At 40.8% G+C, this 17,550-nt stretch overlaps 1 protein-coding gene across 1 annotated transcript in view; it reads left to right on the top strand.

Annotated features, from left to right (window-relative positions):
• Positions 1-17,550, top strand: part of LOC116889124 (6-phosphofructo-2-kinase/fructose-2,6-bisphosphatase 1-like) — a 52,040-nt gene that overhangs the window by 32,641 nt on the left and 1,849 nt on the right. The window contains 7 exon segments of the mRNA XM_032890296.1: positions 842-853; positions 855-964; positions 4,543-4,750; positions 7,782-7,928; positions 9,806-9,910; positions 14,467-14,596; positions 17,387-17,449. Coding sequence (XP_032746187.1) covers positions 842-853; positions 855-964; positions 4,543-4,750; positions 7,782-7,928; positions 9,806-9,910; positions 14,467-14,596; positions 17,387-17,449 — 775 coding nt within the window.

The raw sequence follows: 17,550 nt of genomic DNA, 5'->3' as shown, positions 1-17,550 counted from the left end.
CTTAGTCTTAAAAGCCACATGGAAATAGTGAAAGAATTCAGATATGAAACATCTGTTGTCAAATATGCATTTTATAAATATCCTTCTGGGCCGGGGAGATGGCTCAGTGGGTAAAACTGCTTGGCACACAAGCTCTGAGTTCTAGCCCCAAAACTTATAGTTAGGTAGACGGAGAGAACCAACTTCACAACGTTGTCCTCTGTTTTCCATACATGCACCATGACATGCATATGTACCCCAATACTACATCATACACATGTAAATGCAAATAATAATAATATAATGAATTAAACATTTTAAAGGAATTCCTTTAAAGGAATACCAGCAATCAGTCACTTAGTTGTAGTGAGCATAGGCAAAAAATGGCTATTTAGAGGAGGTTAGAGAGGCTTAGTTCCTGCTAGCAAGTGAGATTCCTTGTAGGCTCAAGTGATTGAGTGGAGCACTGTGAAATATAGGAGGAGAAGGCCAATACTGGGGATTAGGAGATGCCAGCCTTTGAGAAATCCAACAACAGCATGCCTGTTTTCTCAGCAGTGACTAATTACACAAGAGCCTTTATGATATCAAGTCACAACATCTGATACTTCTGTATCACACCTTCCTGTCTTCTTATAAATGTTTTTAAGCAATGTGTGTTCCTGGAGTAAATACATTGTAACATACAGCCCAACTTAAGCAAAACCCTTTGTCAAACTCCATTTCCTTGCCTTTGTAATGGGATGTGTGATAGTTGTCTGTGAAAGTCATTTCCAAGTATAATATCAGTCAGTCAGTCAGTCAGTCTCTCTCTCTCTCTCTCTCTCTCTCTCTCTCCTCTCTCTCTCTCACCTTCTCCCAGCAAGTGAAACTTCGGTAGTCCTGATTACATAGACTGTGACCAAGAAAAGGTTTTGGAAGACTTTCTAAAGAGAATAGAGTGCTATGAGATCAACTACCAACCTTTGGATGAGGAATTGGACAGGTAAGAGCCCAACACCTCTTGGAGCCTTAGTCCAGTTTTCATATCTTATGGGACCTAAGGAAATGTCCTCTTAAGGGCCCTACCTTTTCTATCTATAATATCAGAAGTGGGACTTTATATGTCTTTATGACTCCCTTCAGTCCAACTTTCCATGAGGCAGTGTTACCTTGATGTGGACAGCATTCATCCACATCATATACTTTTCAAATTGCATCTGACTGCTATTTCTTACCACTTGCCTATTTGGATACACATTTTGCCATTTCAGATCTAAATTACATATACTTTCCTGGAGATAGCTTATTTCGTGTATGTTTTTCCCCATATGAGTAGAGTTGTGCCTTCCTGTGCTATACGTGCAGATTAGGACTTTGCCCTCTAAGAACAAATGCCTCTATTCTGTGGGTATTACTGTTGTTATTGCAAAAAGTACTCTTTTCACGTGGACGGCACCTCAGCACCCAAACAGATTCCGTTCTTTCTTTAATCACATTTCCACAGTATCTCCATAAAAGTAGCTGTAGTAGACCTGATGATCATAAATTTCCAAAAGGAGGAAGGTGAATCTTAGGGAGCTAAAACTACTTCTAGCCTTCCACCACGAGCCAGAGGTGCATCAGAAGTCTAACCATATATTCTGTCTCCTTTCATTTCTCTTCTCGTTACCCTCATATATCTCTTCAATCTGCAAGTCTTTGGAAGCTTTGCTTTGCATGCAGAAGGCGGAAATAGGGACAAGTAAGATGGGTTCTGTCCTTGGGTAGCTTGTATAGAGTCTTGCATATAGAGAGATATAAGCAATAAGCAATGCCATATATAAGCAGTAAAATAAAAAAAATTCTTTCATAATACTAGCTACAGATAGAGAAGTACTGGCTGGCAGTTTAAGGCAGATGTGACTTTAGATGTGAAATGTTCAAAGAAACTCACAATCTTCAAAATGGGTTCCAATGAAAACAGAATCTGGCTACCAATATTCTTTAAAAGCTCGAAGTATAAAAAGGGATGCAAGTGGTCATCAATACCCTAAGAAGTCTAAAAGCGTCGTCTCAGTCTTACCCAATGCCAGTTCATAGTTTTGAAAACTGACAACCAGGATTCAGTTCAAAGACTTGCCTGCGGACACACAGCGAATCATCAACACATTCTACACTAAACAATGCCTGCATTTTCCATATTTTAGCCTGGTTTTACCTCTCGACATCCTTTTATCATAAGAAATATCAAATGGGACTTGCATATTCAGCACAAGGGCCATGTCCTTCATGTTTAATTTCACAGATTACTCACTGTACATGCTCCCTGATCAAAGATACACCTTTTTCTCTCAGGAAGGCATGTGATGGAATGGGGTTCTTTATGCTTTGAGAAAAGTGTGGACTTTTCAAATTCTACAAATGTACTATGTAGGCTAACAGCATACAATGAAGAGATCTTGAAAGAAGGGGGCTGAAGAGAAAGAATGACATTAAGAAAGCCTCCAGACTTGGATGGAGGCTTCCCCAGCGGAAGCCTCTGAACACCTAGAGGAGCACTGCTGGGTTTTGTTTCTTTCTGTTACTCTTTAATGAGTCCATTGGGCCTAAAGAAGATGTATGGAGAAAGCCAACTTTATTTGTTTCTCCATTAATAGACATTTATAGTTCATGCATGATGGCAAGTTTTCACAGTGTCTAAGGAAGCCAAAGAGGCAAAGCTGTCCCTGTTTTTCTAGAATGCCCAGTAATTTGGAGACGGTGGTGTGGATATAGTTGGCACCAGTTGTAGGAACAGTAAACCAGATGATTGGAGGAACTCACAGCAGGGGACTTGGCACACGTTGGAGAGAGAATGTCTGGAAGAGCTAGGTAATTCAGTGGGCAAGCGAAACATCAGCAAGTCTGGATCTTCCAAAATAAGAAGAAAAGTGTCCTACAGCTATTTAACAATTAGTATATAAAAGTAGCAACAAGAAAAAGGTAGAAAAATAAAACCAGAACTTTATAGGGCCTCATTAGTACAGTTTATATATTTTATTTTAAATTGCACTGGTTGGGAGATGAACATGAACTTTTATAATAATTTGGTATTGTGCAACTGTAAATGACTTTGTATAGCTCTATACTCTAAGATTTCTTAGAGAAGATAGTAAATGCCTTACCTTCTATGGGTATTATATTTCAATGGCTTTTAAAAGATGTATACATAGGAACTCAACTTTGGGAACCAGCAAGCAACATCCTTTCAAGCAAAATGAAAGTACTTTGTGACAGCCTGCCTAATTAACTCAAGAGTACGAAAAGAGATGTACAGAGAATATTCCAAGTACAACAGCAGTACAAGAATTAAAAGTCATGGGTAAACATCGTGCTGAGGTGAGGCTACCACGGAGGGTCTAGTATTAGGAACAGGCAATAGCCAGGCAACAAGACTGCATCAGAGACATTCTGCTCTAAGGCTCTGGGGTTCTGAGACAGACCTCTAGAGTGGGACACGATCTCATAGCAAATTGCTTTTCTGTGTGCTTCAGACATTTTACATGATGATCTCTTCTCTGAATGATGGCTATGAGGATTCATGCATCTTAAAGTCCCCCAGTCTCTGCAAGATACACAAAAAATATTCAGCAGATGCAAGTATTCTGTGGGAGCCACTGCACATGGATCCGAGAGCTGCAAAGGGTGAGGCCGTAGATGTAAAGCACTTCCCTCTAGGAAGATCAAGGAAACAACTCTTGGAAACCAAAACTATCAGCAGCCTCATTGACCCTGGGCCACTCATGTCACCCTTGATTCTGGCTCCCACGCCCCTTCCCATGGAGCTCTCTCAGATTCTTAAATAACTAGAGGATTTACAGCTGTTACAGAAGATAGATAAGTCTTAGTTCGTGCTCTAAGTCTTCTGATCCACTGGTTTCCTCCCTCCTCCCCTGCTCCCTCATCCCTGTCTCTCTCCTCCTCCCTCCTCCCCCCTGCTCCTCATCCCTGCCTCCCTGCCTCGCCCTGCTCCTCCCTCCCCCCTCCCTGCTCCTCCAGAGACAGACTGTTGTATTTGATTATTACTCAGTGTATAGTTACTACAGCTGTGCACCTAAGAAAGGGGACCACTAGGAACTTGGTGCCAGGGACCACAAGTTTGCCAGTGATGTTTTGGACTATTTCTATATCCCTTCACACAATACTTGGCATACTATATGGTTTGAGACAAGAATATTGACTTATTATCCACGTGTTTCCAAGTGTTTGATTCTAACTGTTGTAAGAGTTCTCAAAGGGCAGATAAGCTCTACCTAAATAAAGCACAGTGCATTATTCAGATAAAAGAACTTGGGAATTGCATTGTGATTAAGAAAGGTCAAATGACAGGTTGACTCAAGCTGAAGAAAGGAGATGGTAGCCGGTGAAGAGCTCCTTGGAGTTGTCAGGAACAGAATCTCTAGGTCATATACCCAGAACAAGACTCGGTATAACACCTTGTTAGATAGGAGCTGAAATACAGAGGCTTGGAAACAGAGCGTGTGGTTGGGACTTTTTCTTGGGATCAACCTTTCCTACTATCAGCACCTAAGCTATGCTTGCTCCTGCTTGGGTCTGGCCCAGCCACCTGTCCTACATCAAGATCTTCGACGTGGGCACACGCTACATGGTAAATCGAGTGCAGGACCACGTGCAGAGCCGTACAGCCTACTACCTCATGAACATCCATGTCACACCTCGATCTATCTACCTATGCCGCCATGGTGAGAGTGAACTCAACCTTAGAGGCCGCATTGGAGGTGACTCTGGCCTCTCAGCTCGGGGCAAGCAGGTAAGGAGGGCTTCAGAGACTCGTGTGTAGATTAGGCTAGGCTAGATGGCCAATGGCGGGGTTTTGAGAGGAAGTATCCCTTGATGAGAAAGAAGCAAATTATGATCAATCCTCCTCTTCCACCATCAGTCATGAGTCCTGTCACAGACATTGAATGGCTCCCACAGACCTACTGCTTCTGCAAGACCAGTTGCATAACCCTCCACAGCTGCTCACCTCTGGCTGCTTCTTGAGCTCCATCATAGTGTCCTTCCCTGTCTGATGTCTCCCCCATCATTCTCATAGCCCTGTCCTTTGCTGGTGCTCACCTTGCTGTCCTCTTTGGTCCTTCTGCCAGCTGGTAACCCTCAAGTACAGTTGACAGAGGGCCTTAACCTGAATTTCTCTTCTCTGTGACGGTATAGATGTTGTCCCCTACCCCGTTTGAGGAATCATACTGTCCCCACCGTACTATCTCTTGCTCTTCCATTCCCTTCCAAGACCCAACTCTTGCTCCAAGATCTAGTCCCCTATTAAGGCCTCCCTGTTCAGTCCTTGTCCCAGGGGTTGCTGGTCTTTGAGGACATCTTTCCTTAACCAGGTCTGTTACTTTCTCAGGTCATGACTGTCCCTATTCCCAGTGCAGGATAGTAACCTGTCCATCATAGGTAACTGTTTCGTAAAGGGATTTACTCCCCAGCTTCTGGTCCTTTGCATGGACTTGTTAGCACACATGTTGCTAGATAAAATCACTTTGGGGTGGCATAGGTAGGAAATGAAGCACATCAGGGGCATTCCTGGTTCTTAGTGTCTTTTTTCAAAGTTTTAGTTGGTTTTATTTTATATGTATGTGTGTTTTGTCTGCATGCGTGTCTGTGTACCATGTCCATGCCTGGTGTCCACAAAGGCCAGAAGAGGGCATCAGATCCCTTTGAACTGTCCTATGGTACTGGGAACAGCAAAAGCCAGTGCTCCTAACTGCTGAACCCACTCTTCAATCCTTTATTGTCTTTTATTGGATACCTATGCCCAGCCACAGTACCATCATATACATCTAATTTCTGAATGACATCAGCACTATGAACTGGGCATAACTGTCATAGTTTATGGATAAGGAAGCTGAGTAACAGAAATAGAGAGGAATCTCCGGTCACATGGTCAGTACAGGGCAACATAGGCAAAACTGAAAACTAGGCCTTCCTGCCTTGCTCCAGCACCCCTGCTGGATAGGTAGGAAATGCCCCAGATGCCCTCTGACCTGACTCTAATCTCTCATGAGCTCCAGAACAGAGGCTGAGGTCACTCTAGGTACATTTTCATCTCCAAAAGCTCATGGATATAGCTGACTCCTGCCTTACCTGCACAGCTCAGAGCTCAACTGGAAAGGTGATCATGTTCATATAAATACCACCTGCACACACAAATGTGCATATGTGCACATATCAGACCCAAACCTTCACATTCTTCAGCACAGTGCACCAAGCCTGGCTTTAAAGATCAGTCACTCAATCTCTGTAATTTTCACTTAACTAGCACCTACTGTCTACCAGGGAGTAGTGTACTCATCACGAAGCTTAGAGACACAGCTGGATAACTGAATGATGTTTGCATTTTACGGGCACGATAAGAAGTCAGAGATGGGTACTGTGTAAGGGAGCTGTTGAGATTTACCTTTCTCTTACTCTCCCACACAAGGAAGAACTGACTGCTGACTTGTGTCTATCATACAAATTTGTGCCTGTGCCCATTTCTGCATATGTACCTAGGACATGGCATGTTTGAATAATAACACCTTGTACACAGAAGGAATGTGTATCCTTGCATCCTTGAGCTTCCATGACCCTTTGTGGTTCCCTTCTGTACTGCATTGTTTCTCTCCCTAAGTGGATGGATCTTGAAAGCATTAACATTCCAGCACCCAAAACAGGGACATGAATACTAATGTATGTGCAAATGCCCTTTACCTGGGTACCAGGCTCCCCATTCAAGCAATAGGAATCATAGCATCAGAGCATTGTCTTTCAGATCCTTCAATCTATACTTCAGACCACATTCTGGGCACTTCCACTCTTAGAACCCCACTCTGATGGCCTGGAATCTGCTTCAGTGCCTGTATGCATCAGGCTGTTAGTCTCCACCTGAAGACAGACCATGGTCACAGGGATATTAACCTTTAGACCCATGCATAGCCCTAGGGTTATTCTTTGTGTAGCAAGAGGATCACTGGAGATAGTGCATGACCAGAACTCTATGCTGTGATTTGGTTCACCTCAGACATATAGTAAAGATTCCTAGAAGTGCAGGATGTTGTCAGAAATGGAAGGAGAAAGGATGCAGACCGTCAGGTAGTTCCACTTGTTCTTAGGATTCACATATGTTAAAGATAGGCATGTTTGAATGAATGATTCACCTAGCAGGGAATGCAGTAAGCAAGTATCACACCCCCATCCCAAGCATGGATACTCTTTTTCTTTCATCTTTAGTCACACAGTAAAGAATATGACTTTTATTTTATTTTCTTTTTTTCGGAGCTGGGGACTGAACCCAGGGCCTTGCGCTCGCTAGGCAAGCACTCTACCGCTTCAGCTAAATCCCCAACCCTATGACTTTTTATTTTTAATACTTTGTGATTGCACATATTTGTTAGATACAATTTCTAATTTTCATGCTAATTGTATATTATGTTGTGCATGATGAGAACATTCATAATCTTCTAAGGATTTGGAAATACACACCATAAGGATAGCCAGCCTACTGTTCATTGAAACATTAGAACTTACTTTCCTGTCTAATCATAACTATGTACCCATTGACCCTTCTTTAACTATAACTTTGTATACAGTGATCAGCCTCTCTATAGCTTGCCTCCTCAAGAACTCAGCACCTCAACCTCTACCTTTGACCTATAGTTCCAGGTTTATTTTTATATAAATTTAACCCCCATTTTCTTTCATGTCCGTTAGTACTTCACCATCATGAGAGATTTGAACTTGTTCTTATGGCTCCCTTTCTCCCCCCTCTGTCCCCCCCATCCTCTCCTTTGTTCCCCTAGTATGCCTATGCACTAGCCAACTTCATCCGGTCTCAAGGCATCAGCTCCCTGAAAGTATGGACTAGCCACATGAAGAGGACCATTCAGACCGCTGAAGCCCTAGGTGTCCCCTATGAACAGTGGAAGGCCCTGAATGAGATTGATGCGGTAAGATGGGAAGGGTTAATGTCCTGCCATGGAGGGAGGTGGTAATTCTAGGCTTATCTCATGGGTTACCTCTGCTTCTGGGAACCTAATTAGTTCATCAAATATTTTTATGTTTTTGTTTTGTCTTTTGTCAACCAACCAATGTAAGAGAATATTCTGTGTCTTGGAGATCTAGTGAAGCCCAGCATTAGATTGCTCTATGGGGATGTCTATGGAAGCATTTACATGATTTTTAATTTATATAGGGGGATAGTTCACTGTGAGCAGTACCACCCCTAGGCAGGTATATCTGGGCTGTATACGAGAGCTGTCTTAATGTGAGCCTGAGGGTATGCTAGTAAGCACATTACCTCCACGGTTCTTGTCTCTGCTCTTGCTTGAGTCCCTGTCCTGAATTCCCTTAATGATGGACTATCACTAGAAGGCTAAACTGAAATAAACCCTTTTCGACCCAAGATGTTTTTGGTTGTTCTCTTGCTGTGAGAAACCAAACTAGACAACTTCTAGAAGGCAGTTGTTATCTTCCACATTTTGCAGATGAGGAAAATAAAACTCATAGAGGTTAAGCAGGGCTGCTTGAAGTCAAAGTAAGAAAGCAATGGCCATTTCCCCTAGCAAAAAGCCTCACAATGAGCTTGAGAACAGAAGATTGAGAACAGTTTAAAGGGATCTCTGGGTACTTCGTGCAAAATCCATTCAGAAAGCCTGACCCTGCAGAGCTGTTTGTAAGTTCTAAGTATTCTGTTCCTTCTCCCTGAAGGAAGCCTGGTAGGTAGTCCAAAAAGACAACAGCCAGAGTCTGGTGACCCTGGGCACCAAACTAGCAGGGTTCAATTGAAAGTCACACACTTTGAAGGAAATGCAGAAACAGCATCACTTTTTACCACCAGCACCAGTAGCTTTGCCTATGGGAATTTCTCAGTAGACTTGGAAGCTCTCAGAATTTGTCTTCCCATTAAAAAATTTACAAGTTTTTGTCTTATGAAGTATCTGTAGGTACATTTTCCCCAGTGATAATAAAATACAGGGCAGGTCAGGAAGTGTACAATATTTCAAATGCACGCAGAGTTTTAGACACCTGCCACAAGTATGTACAGGTGCACACATTCACGTCACAGTCACAAAAGCCTTTTTTTGCCATCAGGCCTGCACCATGTATGCACGGACATCTAGAAACAAATATAAGCACATCAGATACATATATGTATTTCATATGGAGACAGATGAGCAAACCATTGACATGTATACACCACTAATACATAGCTTCAAGTATATTACTGCAAATTCATAGACCTCAAACATAGGCACACAGATACAGATATATAGCAGAAACATAATGCAGAATACCTATGGTCGTGGATATATGCTACCAATACATATGAAGACACACACCACAGCATCACCCACACCCACATGGGCATGTTCTCAGGTGGTTAGACATCCTGTACATACACACAGAGACTACAAGCTTACTGCATATACATAAAGAGATATATACACAAACACAAGGTTTTAAACATATCTCAAGCACACATAATAAGCATGCTACACATGCTTACAATCACAGTACCAAATCCTTATTTGTACATATTTATAGCAACATATACATATACATAATGTATACATACAGAACTATTGAGGCAATCATAGGAAAATATCATCTACTCAGTCTGAACACACCCATCCATTTGTCCTTACACACACAAGCCACATACCTTACAAGCACATACAAACCAGGCAACAGGTATAACTCAAGAGCTACTACATCCACAGAAACCTAGGTATTACACTATTCCATACTCATTGGTGCCTAAACTGTGTGAGAAGCTGTGTTGATTTCCCCTGTTCAATATATTATTCACAAATACTTTTTATAGGGTGTCTGTGAAGAGATGACCTATGAAGAAATTCAGGAACACTACCCTGAGGAATTTGCACTACGGGACCAGGATAAATATCGTTACCGCTATCCCAAGGGAGAGGTAACGTTTGATGGGTGACCTAACTCCTAGGACTCCTCCCCTGTATCCTCATTCCAACTGCCAGAGTTTTGGAAATACCTTTAGAAACAAGGCAAAGTGTGTTTTCAGTAGCTGCCATCTGTCAAGGTACATGCCCTTAGATGTAGGCAAGTTATTCCTCTTCTTTTAAAAATACTCATTCATTCATTCATTCATTTGTATATTCAGTCAGTGAGTGAGAGCACACATGCCATGGCCTATGTGCTTGTGGAGGTCAGAGAACAACCAATGGGCCTCAGTTCTCTCCTTCACCGTGTGATTGCTGGGGATCAAACTCACGTCATTAGCTCAGTGATGGGTGCTACGTCCAGCTCCTCCTCACTTTTAAATCCACATATTTGCCTGTTTATAGGCCCTAAGTGTTTTTAGAACAACTTTGTCCAGTGCATTGTATTTGCTGTTTTCTTACGAACAACTTGAAATAGCTCAAAATACTGGAACTCTGTAATATCTTGTTGCCAGCATGCCTCAAGCTCCAGGCTCTCTCAGCAGTTGGCATCATTCCAAGGAACAAAAGCTATTAGTTTAATCAACTTCTTGGTTACCATATGAACCAGACTATAATTTTCCTGTCTGTGAGATGAATGCTTATTACTTTCAATCCAGCCTCTTCTTAGCACAGTTCTGCATTTTAATGTATTTATTAGTCATACTCCATTTCTGATCCAAAACCCTATGAAAATATGGCCATCTGGGACTATAAAACAGTGGATGTTATGTTCAGTCACAAATCACTTTCATATTTTCATCTTCATCCTCGGAACAGACTTTATAAAGTCAATGTTAATTTGTTCTCATTTTCTTCATATATTTTTAGGCTGTGTTATTAGAGGCATACAAATCAAAAGCAATGTTATCTTCTCACTGAATTACATATTTTCTATTAAGAGTGACTAAGCTTTTTTTTCTTACTAATGCTATTTGCCTAAAATATATTCTAACACAACTCTAGCTCTATGCGGTGGCTTCTAACAATTTGCTGGGTTATTGATTCATTTGTCTCTTATAAGCACTTTATAGTTGGATTTTGTTGTTTTTTAATCCAAACCAAAATAAGACTTTTGAATGCTAAGCTTGGTGCATATATTTTTAGTGGTATTACTAACATTTGAACATTTATTTCTATTGTCTTGAACTTTCTATGCTTACTTTATTTTTCTCTTGCTTTCCTTAGGAGTGAGTTTTTCATCAATATGGGTTATAATCTGTTTCCAGATTCTTGTGGAGGTTACGCTTAACTTTAAAAAAAAACTCATCATGGTTCTTTCTGTTTTTGAAGATATCCCACTAAGGGTATGAGGTCAAAATATTGTACTTTAAAATTACTCAGAATGATTTGTTGTGTATTGTTATGCAATTGACTTGAACATTTAATTTTTTATACTTCTATTTTAAATGAATTTTTTCATAAAATATATTTTGATTTTGGTTTTCCTTCCCCCAACTCCCAGAACCTCCCTATTTGCCCAACTTTATGTTGTTCCCCCCTCTCTCTCTCTCTCTCTCTCTCTCTCTCTCTCTCTCTCTCTCTCTCTCTCTGGCCTTTTCAAAAACTGAAAGCTTAAACAAGTAAAAGCCAGTAAGGCAGAAATACCAAAACAAAACAAAAACTTCATACACAAAAAACAAAACAATCAAAAACAGGGATTTCATTTTGTATTGGCCAACTACTTCTGGGTATAGGGTCTACTCTGAGGTATGGTTGATATAATAGTGACCATCCACTGGAGAAAACTGTTTTTTTTTCCCTTTGGCCAGTGGGTAGCAGCAGTTGTAAATAGCTTCTTGGTTAGGGGTGGAACCACGTGTCTACTTCTCCATCTCAGTGCTGGAACCCTGTCTAGCTTGAATCTATGCTGATCTTGTACATGTTGTCAGTGTCTCTGAGCTCTAATTTGTTATCAGCCCTGTTGTGTTCAGAAGATAGTTTTCTGGGAGTCATCCATAATCTTTCTGCTTCCTCTTCAACATGATGTCCTTGAGCCTTGAAAGGAAGGGTTCAATGAAGACATCCCATTTAGAACTGAGAGTTCTCTCACCCTCACACATTGCCCTGTTATGGGTCTCTGTGTCATGTACTACAAGAAGCTTCTCTGATGAGAGTTGAATGAGGCATTGATCTGTGAGTATAGCAATATGTCAATAGGGGTCATTTTATTGCTGAGTTCCTTTAGCAGAATAATATATTTTACTAACTATAGTATATATATATATATATAGTATATAGTATATAGTATATATTTCCCCTCCCCCAACTCCTCCCAGATCCTCCCTACCTGTCCAACTTTATAAGAGAGAGATAAGATGAGAATATATGACCTATCTAGTCTCAGGTTCTTGAACATTTTAGCATGTCAGGTATATTCATCTCAGAGAATAAACCTTAAATACAACCAAAAAGTAATCTGTTATTCTCATAATGTTTGTGCCACCATTGTACTGGGACATCTTGCAGATCTTGCAGGCAGGTCATTGTTGTAAGTCACAGGGTTCATATCTGGGTAATATTGATGTTTACTTTTCTCCATGTGCATAGCATCTTCTGTCACCATCGATGCTACTCAGTAGGGGTAAAGCTTAGTTGGGTACCAGCTCAATTTCTTTGTGTTTGATGACAAAGTAAGTTGTATCACATTGTGGAGAACAACCAACAGCCTGTAGTGTATTTTGAGTTTCCATGGGACCCATTTGGCCAATGACTCCATAAGATGTAATCCATTTCTGGCACTGGAAGTTTTACTTGGTAACATAAGATGTCTAATTGAGACATTGTCTCCCTTATTAGATGGTGACTCCATTTAAAGTCCTTTCACTTATCTATATGCTTTAAGAAGCTTCTACAGTAGTAGGCTTACCTGGTTTTTTATTTTTCAAAAAGCCTTTAATGTTAGTTGCCCTTCCCCATATTTCCTCCTTTACTTGCTTTCCTGTACCCATCCCTAATGAAGAAGAAACAATATTTTGGAGAGATTAGGGGGAACCTAGAATAGGAACATTTAGTATTTTAATGTATGTGACTAACAAAGTCTAAAATCAATGTCTCTGCTGTTGTCCTAAATAATATAGGATCTTTCAACCTTTGGTTCCTTCCTCTGCTAACTTACATGTTGTTTTATTGTTTTATATGTTCATATAGCCTCAATCTTAATCCCTAAGTAAATTATTACTGTAGTTATTGTGACTACTATTTGATACGTCATTTAACTGGATGTTTACTGATCCTTTGATCATTTTGCTTCCTCTATCTCAAGTTCCACTTTGCCATCCTTGTTGGAAGTATGTCTACTGACAATCTATCAGTAGTACTGTCACCCTTCCTCTCACCTGAAAGTGTCCTGTGGTTGCATCCTCAAGCAACCTGGTAGCATAGAAAGCTCTCAGGTTACTGTTGTTTTCTCAGCACTCTGAAGAAATGTTTCTCCTTGTCTTATTGTTGCCACTGTGGCTAAGGAACTTTTCAGCTTCATTATTGTTTCTTTGCTCTTTGGCTAAGTGGAAAGTCTATCTTTGTTTCCTTTAAGATTCTCTCATTTGTCTACATAGTACTTGAGTCCCCTGCTCACCTCCTCCCTCTATCCATTTCCTCCCTCCTCTACTTTCCTTTCCTTCCTCTTCTCTTTTCTCTACTTTTCTATCCCCTCCTTCCCACTCTCCCCTCTACTTCTCTCCTCTATTTCTTTAGTCCCCCCTTTCCTTTCCTTTCCTTTCCTTTCCTTTCCTTTCCTTTCCTTTCCCTTCCTTTTCCTTTCCTTTCCTTTTCCTTCCCTTCCTTTCCTTTCCTTTCCTTTCCTTTCTCCTTCCCTCTCTTCAACATCCTTGCATTTTTCCCTCTCCTTTTTCCTTTCGTTCATTCTTTTCTCTTTCTGAGGATGTTCACATACAAGGCTTTCTACATGTCCTTTACACTACCAGCCTTTTAAAATAAATTGTTACAGGAAGTTTTTCATATTTTCCCAAGAGAGTCTAACATAAGAAGACACATTTTCTCATCACTTTCCTTTTTCCTGTAGATGGACTATTTCTATTTTAAACTGTTACTGAAGGTATAAAGAATGGTCCTCTGACAGTCTCACATTTATGTTGAGTACCAACTCCTAGCTTAATTTCTATTTCTATAAGGTTTTTGAAACCCCAGCTTCTTGGCTAATGAGCTTGCCAAATGTCCCAAGATAGTTACGGCATCTACATTCCCTTATTCTTTTCTTTCTTTCTCTTCTTTTTTCTTTTTTTTTCTTTTCCTTTTGGGATACTACAGGTCAGAATTTTCCTTATTTTCGAAATGCCAGTTGTACAGTTAAGTAGATATTTTATAGAGCGGGGTTATAGTGTTGTCTTTTAGCCCACACTTATTGATTGGTTCATTTAACAGATGAGAAACTAAAACCCTGAGAAACAAGCGATTCATCTAATCATACTGTTGGGGCAACAATTCTGGCTCCCAAACCAAGTTTTCTTCTCTGGGTCACTGTGCTTCATCACTCCTCTGTTTACTAATTATTTCTCCCTCTCTTTTTTAGTCCTATGAGGATCTGGTTCAGCGTCTTGAACCAGTTATAATGGAGCTAGAACGGCAAGAAAATGTACTGGTGATCTGTCACCAGGCTGTCATGCGGTGCCTCCTGGCATACTTCCTGGATAAAAGTTCAGGTAACACCCCCTCTTCATTCTTGGTATGAAGAACTGGATATGATTTGAGATACAATTAGAAGTTTATATGATAGTGGTTAAAAGCAGACTATTTAAACCAAGGATTTTTAGGTTCAAACTTGTAATACATCTGTGCCACACTCAGTAAGTCCTGTTATCCCCCATCAACCTTCTTTCTCAACTAAATAGGGAAGATTAATGGTTAAGTTGAAATAAACATGTTTAAAGCCTAGAATGTATGATGCACTGTATAGGCTATGTTACCATATTAATATCACTCTTAGCTAATCAGCAGAATCTACATATTGAAAGCCAGCATAAACAGTCTGCTACAGCTTCAGACACTAAGCCAGTATAGGTCTGAAGCACATTGGCCTCAGTTGATAGTGAGACCTGTGATCTTGTAGGAATAATTTCTCCAAGATAGCAATGTCTAAAAGTTAATTTTTCAAGTGGTATTTTATCTTTCAAATATATCTAGACCCTATATTTTAAAGCATATATTTGCAGACTTTATATACTGCAATACACACATATATGTGTATATACACATACTGCTTATTTTATGCTGCCATACAAATATATGTAGGCCTCATATACAGTTATATGTATATATGTGTATATGTGTGTGTGAATACACACACTAAGATTTCATATATTTCATATGTATACATACAGACATATATAGCCATACATACATGTATAGACAACATATGCTGCCATACATATGTATGCTCAGAATTCATATACTGCTATATGCATGTATGCAAAGACTACATATACTACATCTACTTCTTAGGTGGCCTGGCACAATTTTCATACAACAGTCCATTTCTAATGTGGATGCTGGAATGTGGCATTTCCAGGATATTTCGAAGGAGTTTGGAAACCATGTTAAATATTATTTAATGTCTACAATATCCTGAACCCTTGAATCAATTCTGTTATGTTAATTTCAAAGTAAAGAATATATAAAATATGGAATAATCCAATACTGGAATCCAGGGAACTTGAGAAGTTGACATTGGAAAAGTCAGATTCTTTACCTGATCTGGATCCAGTGTCCTCACTTGATATAGGTGATGGAATGTGTGATGTGGTCCTTTCAGTCTTATAATTCTGATATGTTCGTATCTCTGCTTTTCAGAGCATTTTTTTGAGATTGTGAGGCAGGCCCCATTTCCATTGCTCAGATAAGAAAACCAAGGCTCCAAGCAGCAAAGTGACTTTCCCAGATTCATGGGATAGATTAATCCTAGATGAATCCCATTAGAGGCCTTTCCATATAAAATATACACAGGGGTGTTGTAGTTACTTCCTTATGTCTCCATTTCTTAGCCTCTTTCACATAGAGACCATTCTAGCAGCTCATAACTTCCCAGGGAGCAAGGTTACACAGGGCTAGGCAGATGGCTTCATCCTCAGTATTCAGAAGAGTGATGGAAGAAAGCCAGAAACTTTATATGAATTAGAATACATACCCACAAAACCACAGAGCTAGGGTACCTTCAGATTGTATTGAATCTAATCTTGTTCTGTAAAAAATAGGGACACTGAGGGACAGAGAGAGAAGAGACCATGACAGAGCTGGCTCAGAGACTTTAGATATTTTCCTTCTCTTCTCTAAATCTGTTTCTTCATATGGAAAGTGAGAGTAGACAGGACCCAGAGCATCATGGGAGATGGTCTCACACACACACACACACACACACACACACACACACACACACACACACACACACAGAGAGAGAGAGAGAGAGAGAGAGAGAGAGAGAGAGAGAGAGAGAGAGAGCATTAGCCCAGAGCTTCATTCTGATGATCATCAGTGAGAAGGAAAGAATGAATTTCAGGAAAATGCCCCCCTCCAGATATATCAGGAGGTTGGGAGGATGTTGGCATGCCTTCAATCCTACAATTAACCCAAGAGACAAAAAGTCATTCCAAGTGATGGTGTTCCAAGCTAAATCGTAAGGTAAGGATATGTATGTATTGCAGCCTGGAGACTGGTGAAGTGGACATAGGGATAAAGTACCTAGAAAGGTGTGCATCCCCAGACCTCCGAATTTCTCCATGGTGGCAGCTACAGACTGCAGTGGCAGACCATGCATATTGTCTTCAGAGAACCCTAAGTTTGAGGCCCAAGACTGCCACTTCCTAGCCCTAGTATGTTTCCCCTTGAAACCCATTTCCTTATCTATAGAATGAGCCACATCACCCTACCTCTTAGTATGTCTGGCAAGTAGACACACTGGTCTAGACAGGAAATTGTACATTAATGTTCAGAGTCACTGGCTGCATTAATAGTCAATGACAGAAAACCAGTGAGACACATACATACATGCACACACACACACACACACACACACACACACACACACACACCACCTGCCTTTACTGTGGAAGTGGCACATAGAAAAGTTTCAGAGTTTTGAGCCCTTGTGGGGTATGGGTCATAGGAGGTCTGCAGAAAGTTGGCACAGGGAAGGAGGTAAGCTTGTCTTCATTTCCTGCTGATTTGGACACTAAAGAGTTAAAACCCCTTACTGGGTACCTAGACATCCCTTGAGATGTACATTCTGTCTGCCTTTCCTAGGCTGTCTTGCCCTGGTTCCCAGGCCACTAGGTTGCTCACTTTTGCCCTCACAAATACCCACTATATAGAATCCTAGGTGTAAATCTGTGCTGGGGCCCAATTAGGAAGCAGAGTAGAAGTAGGGGCACCTAGCAAGCCTGAATGTGGTCCTTCGTCCAGTATTCCATTTCTCACAGCTGCTTCTGCCTGCCTTTCAGATGAGCTGCCCTATCTCAAGTGTCCTCTGCATACTGTGCTCAAACTCACACCTGTGGCTTATGGTAAGTACTGCCACTCATGTAAGGACAGGCACACAGAAATACCTCAGGAGTATGCCTCCAGTGTGCCTCCAGTTTGCTCTCAAGGCTCCTGGGTGAGGTTT

This window comes from Rattus rattus, chromosome X, assembly GCF_011064425.1.
Source record: "Rattus rattus isolate New Zealand chromosome X, Rrattus_CSIRO_v1, whole genome shotgun sequence".
Lineage (NCBI taxonomy): Eukaryota > Metazoa > Chordata > Mammalia > Rodentia > Muridae > Rattus > Rattus rattus.
This window is presented reverse-complemented; position numbering and strand designations above follow the sequence as displayed.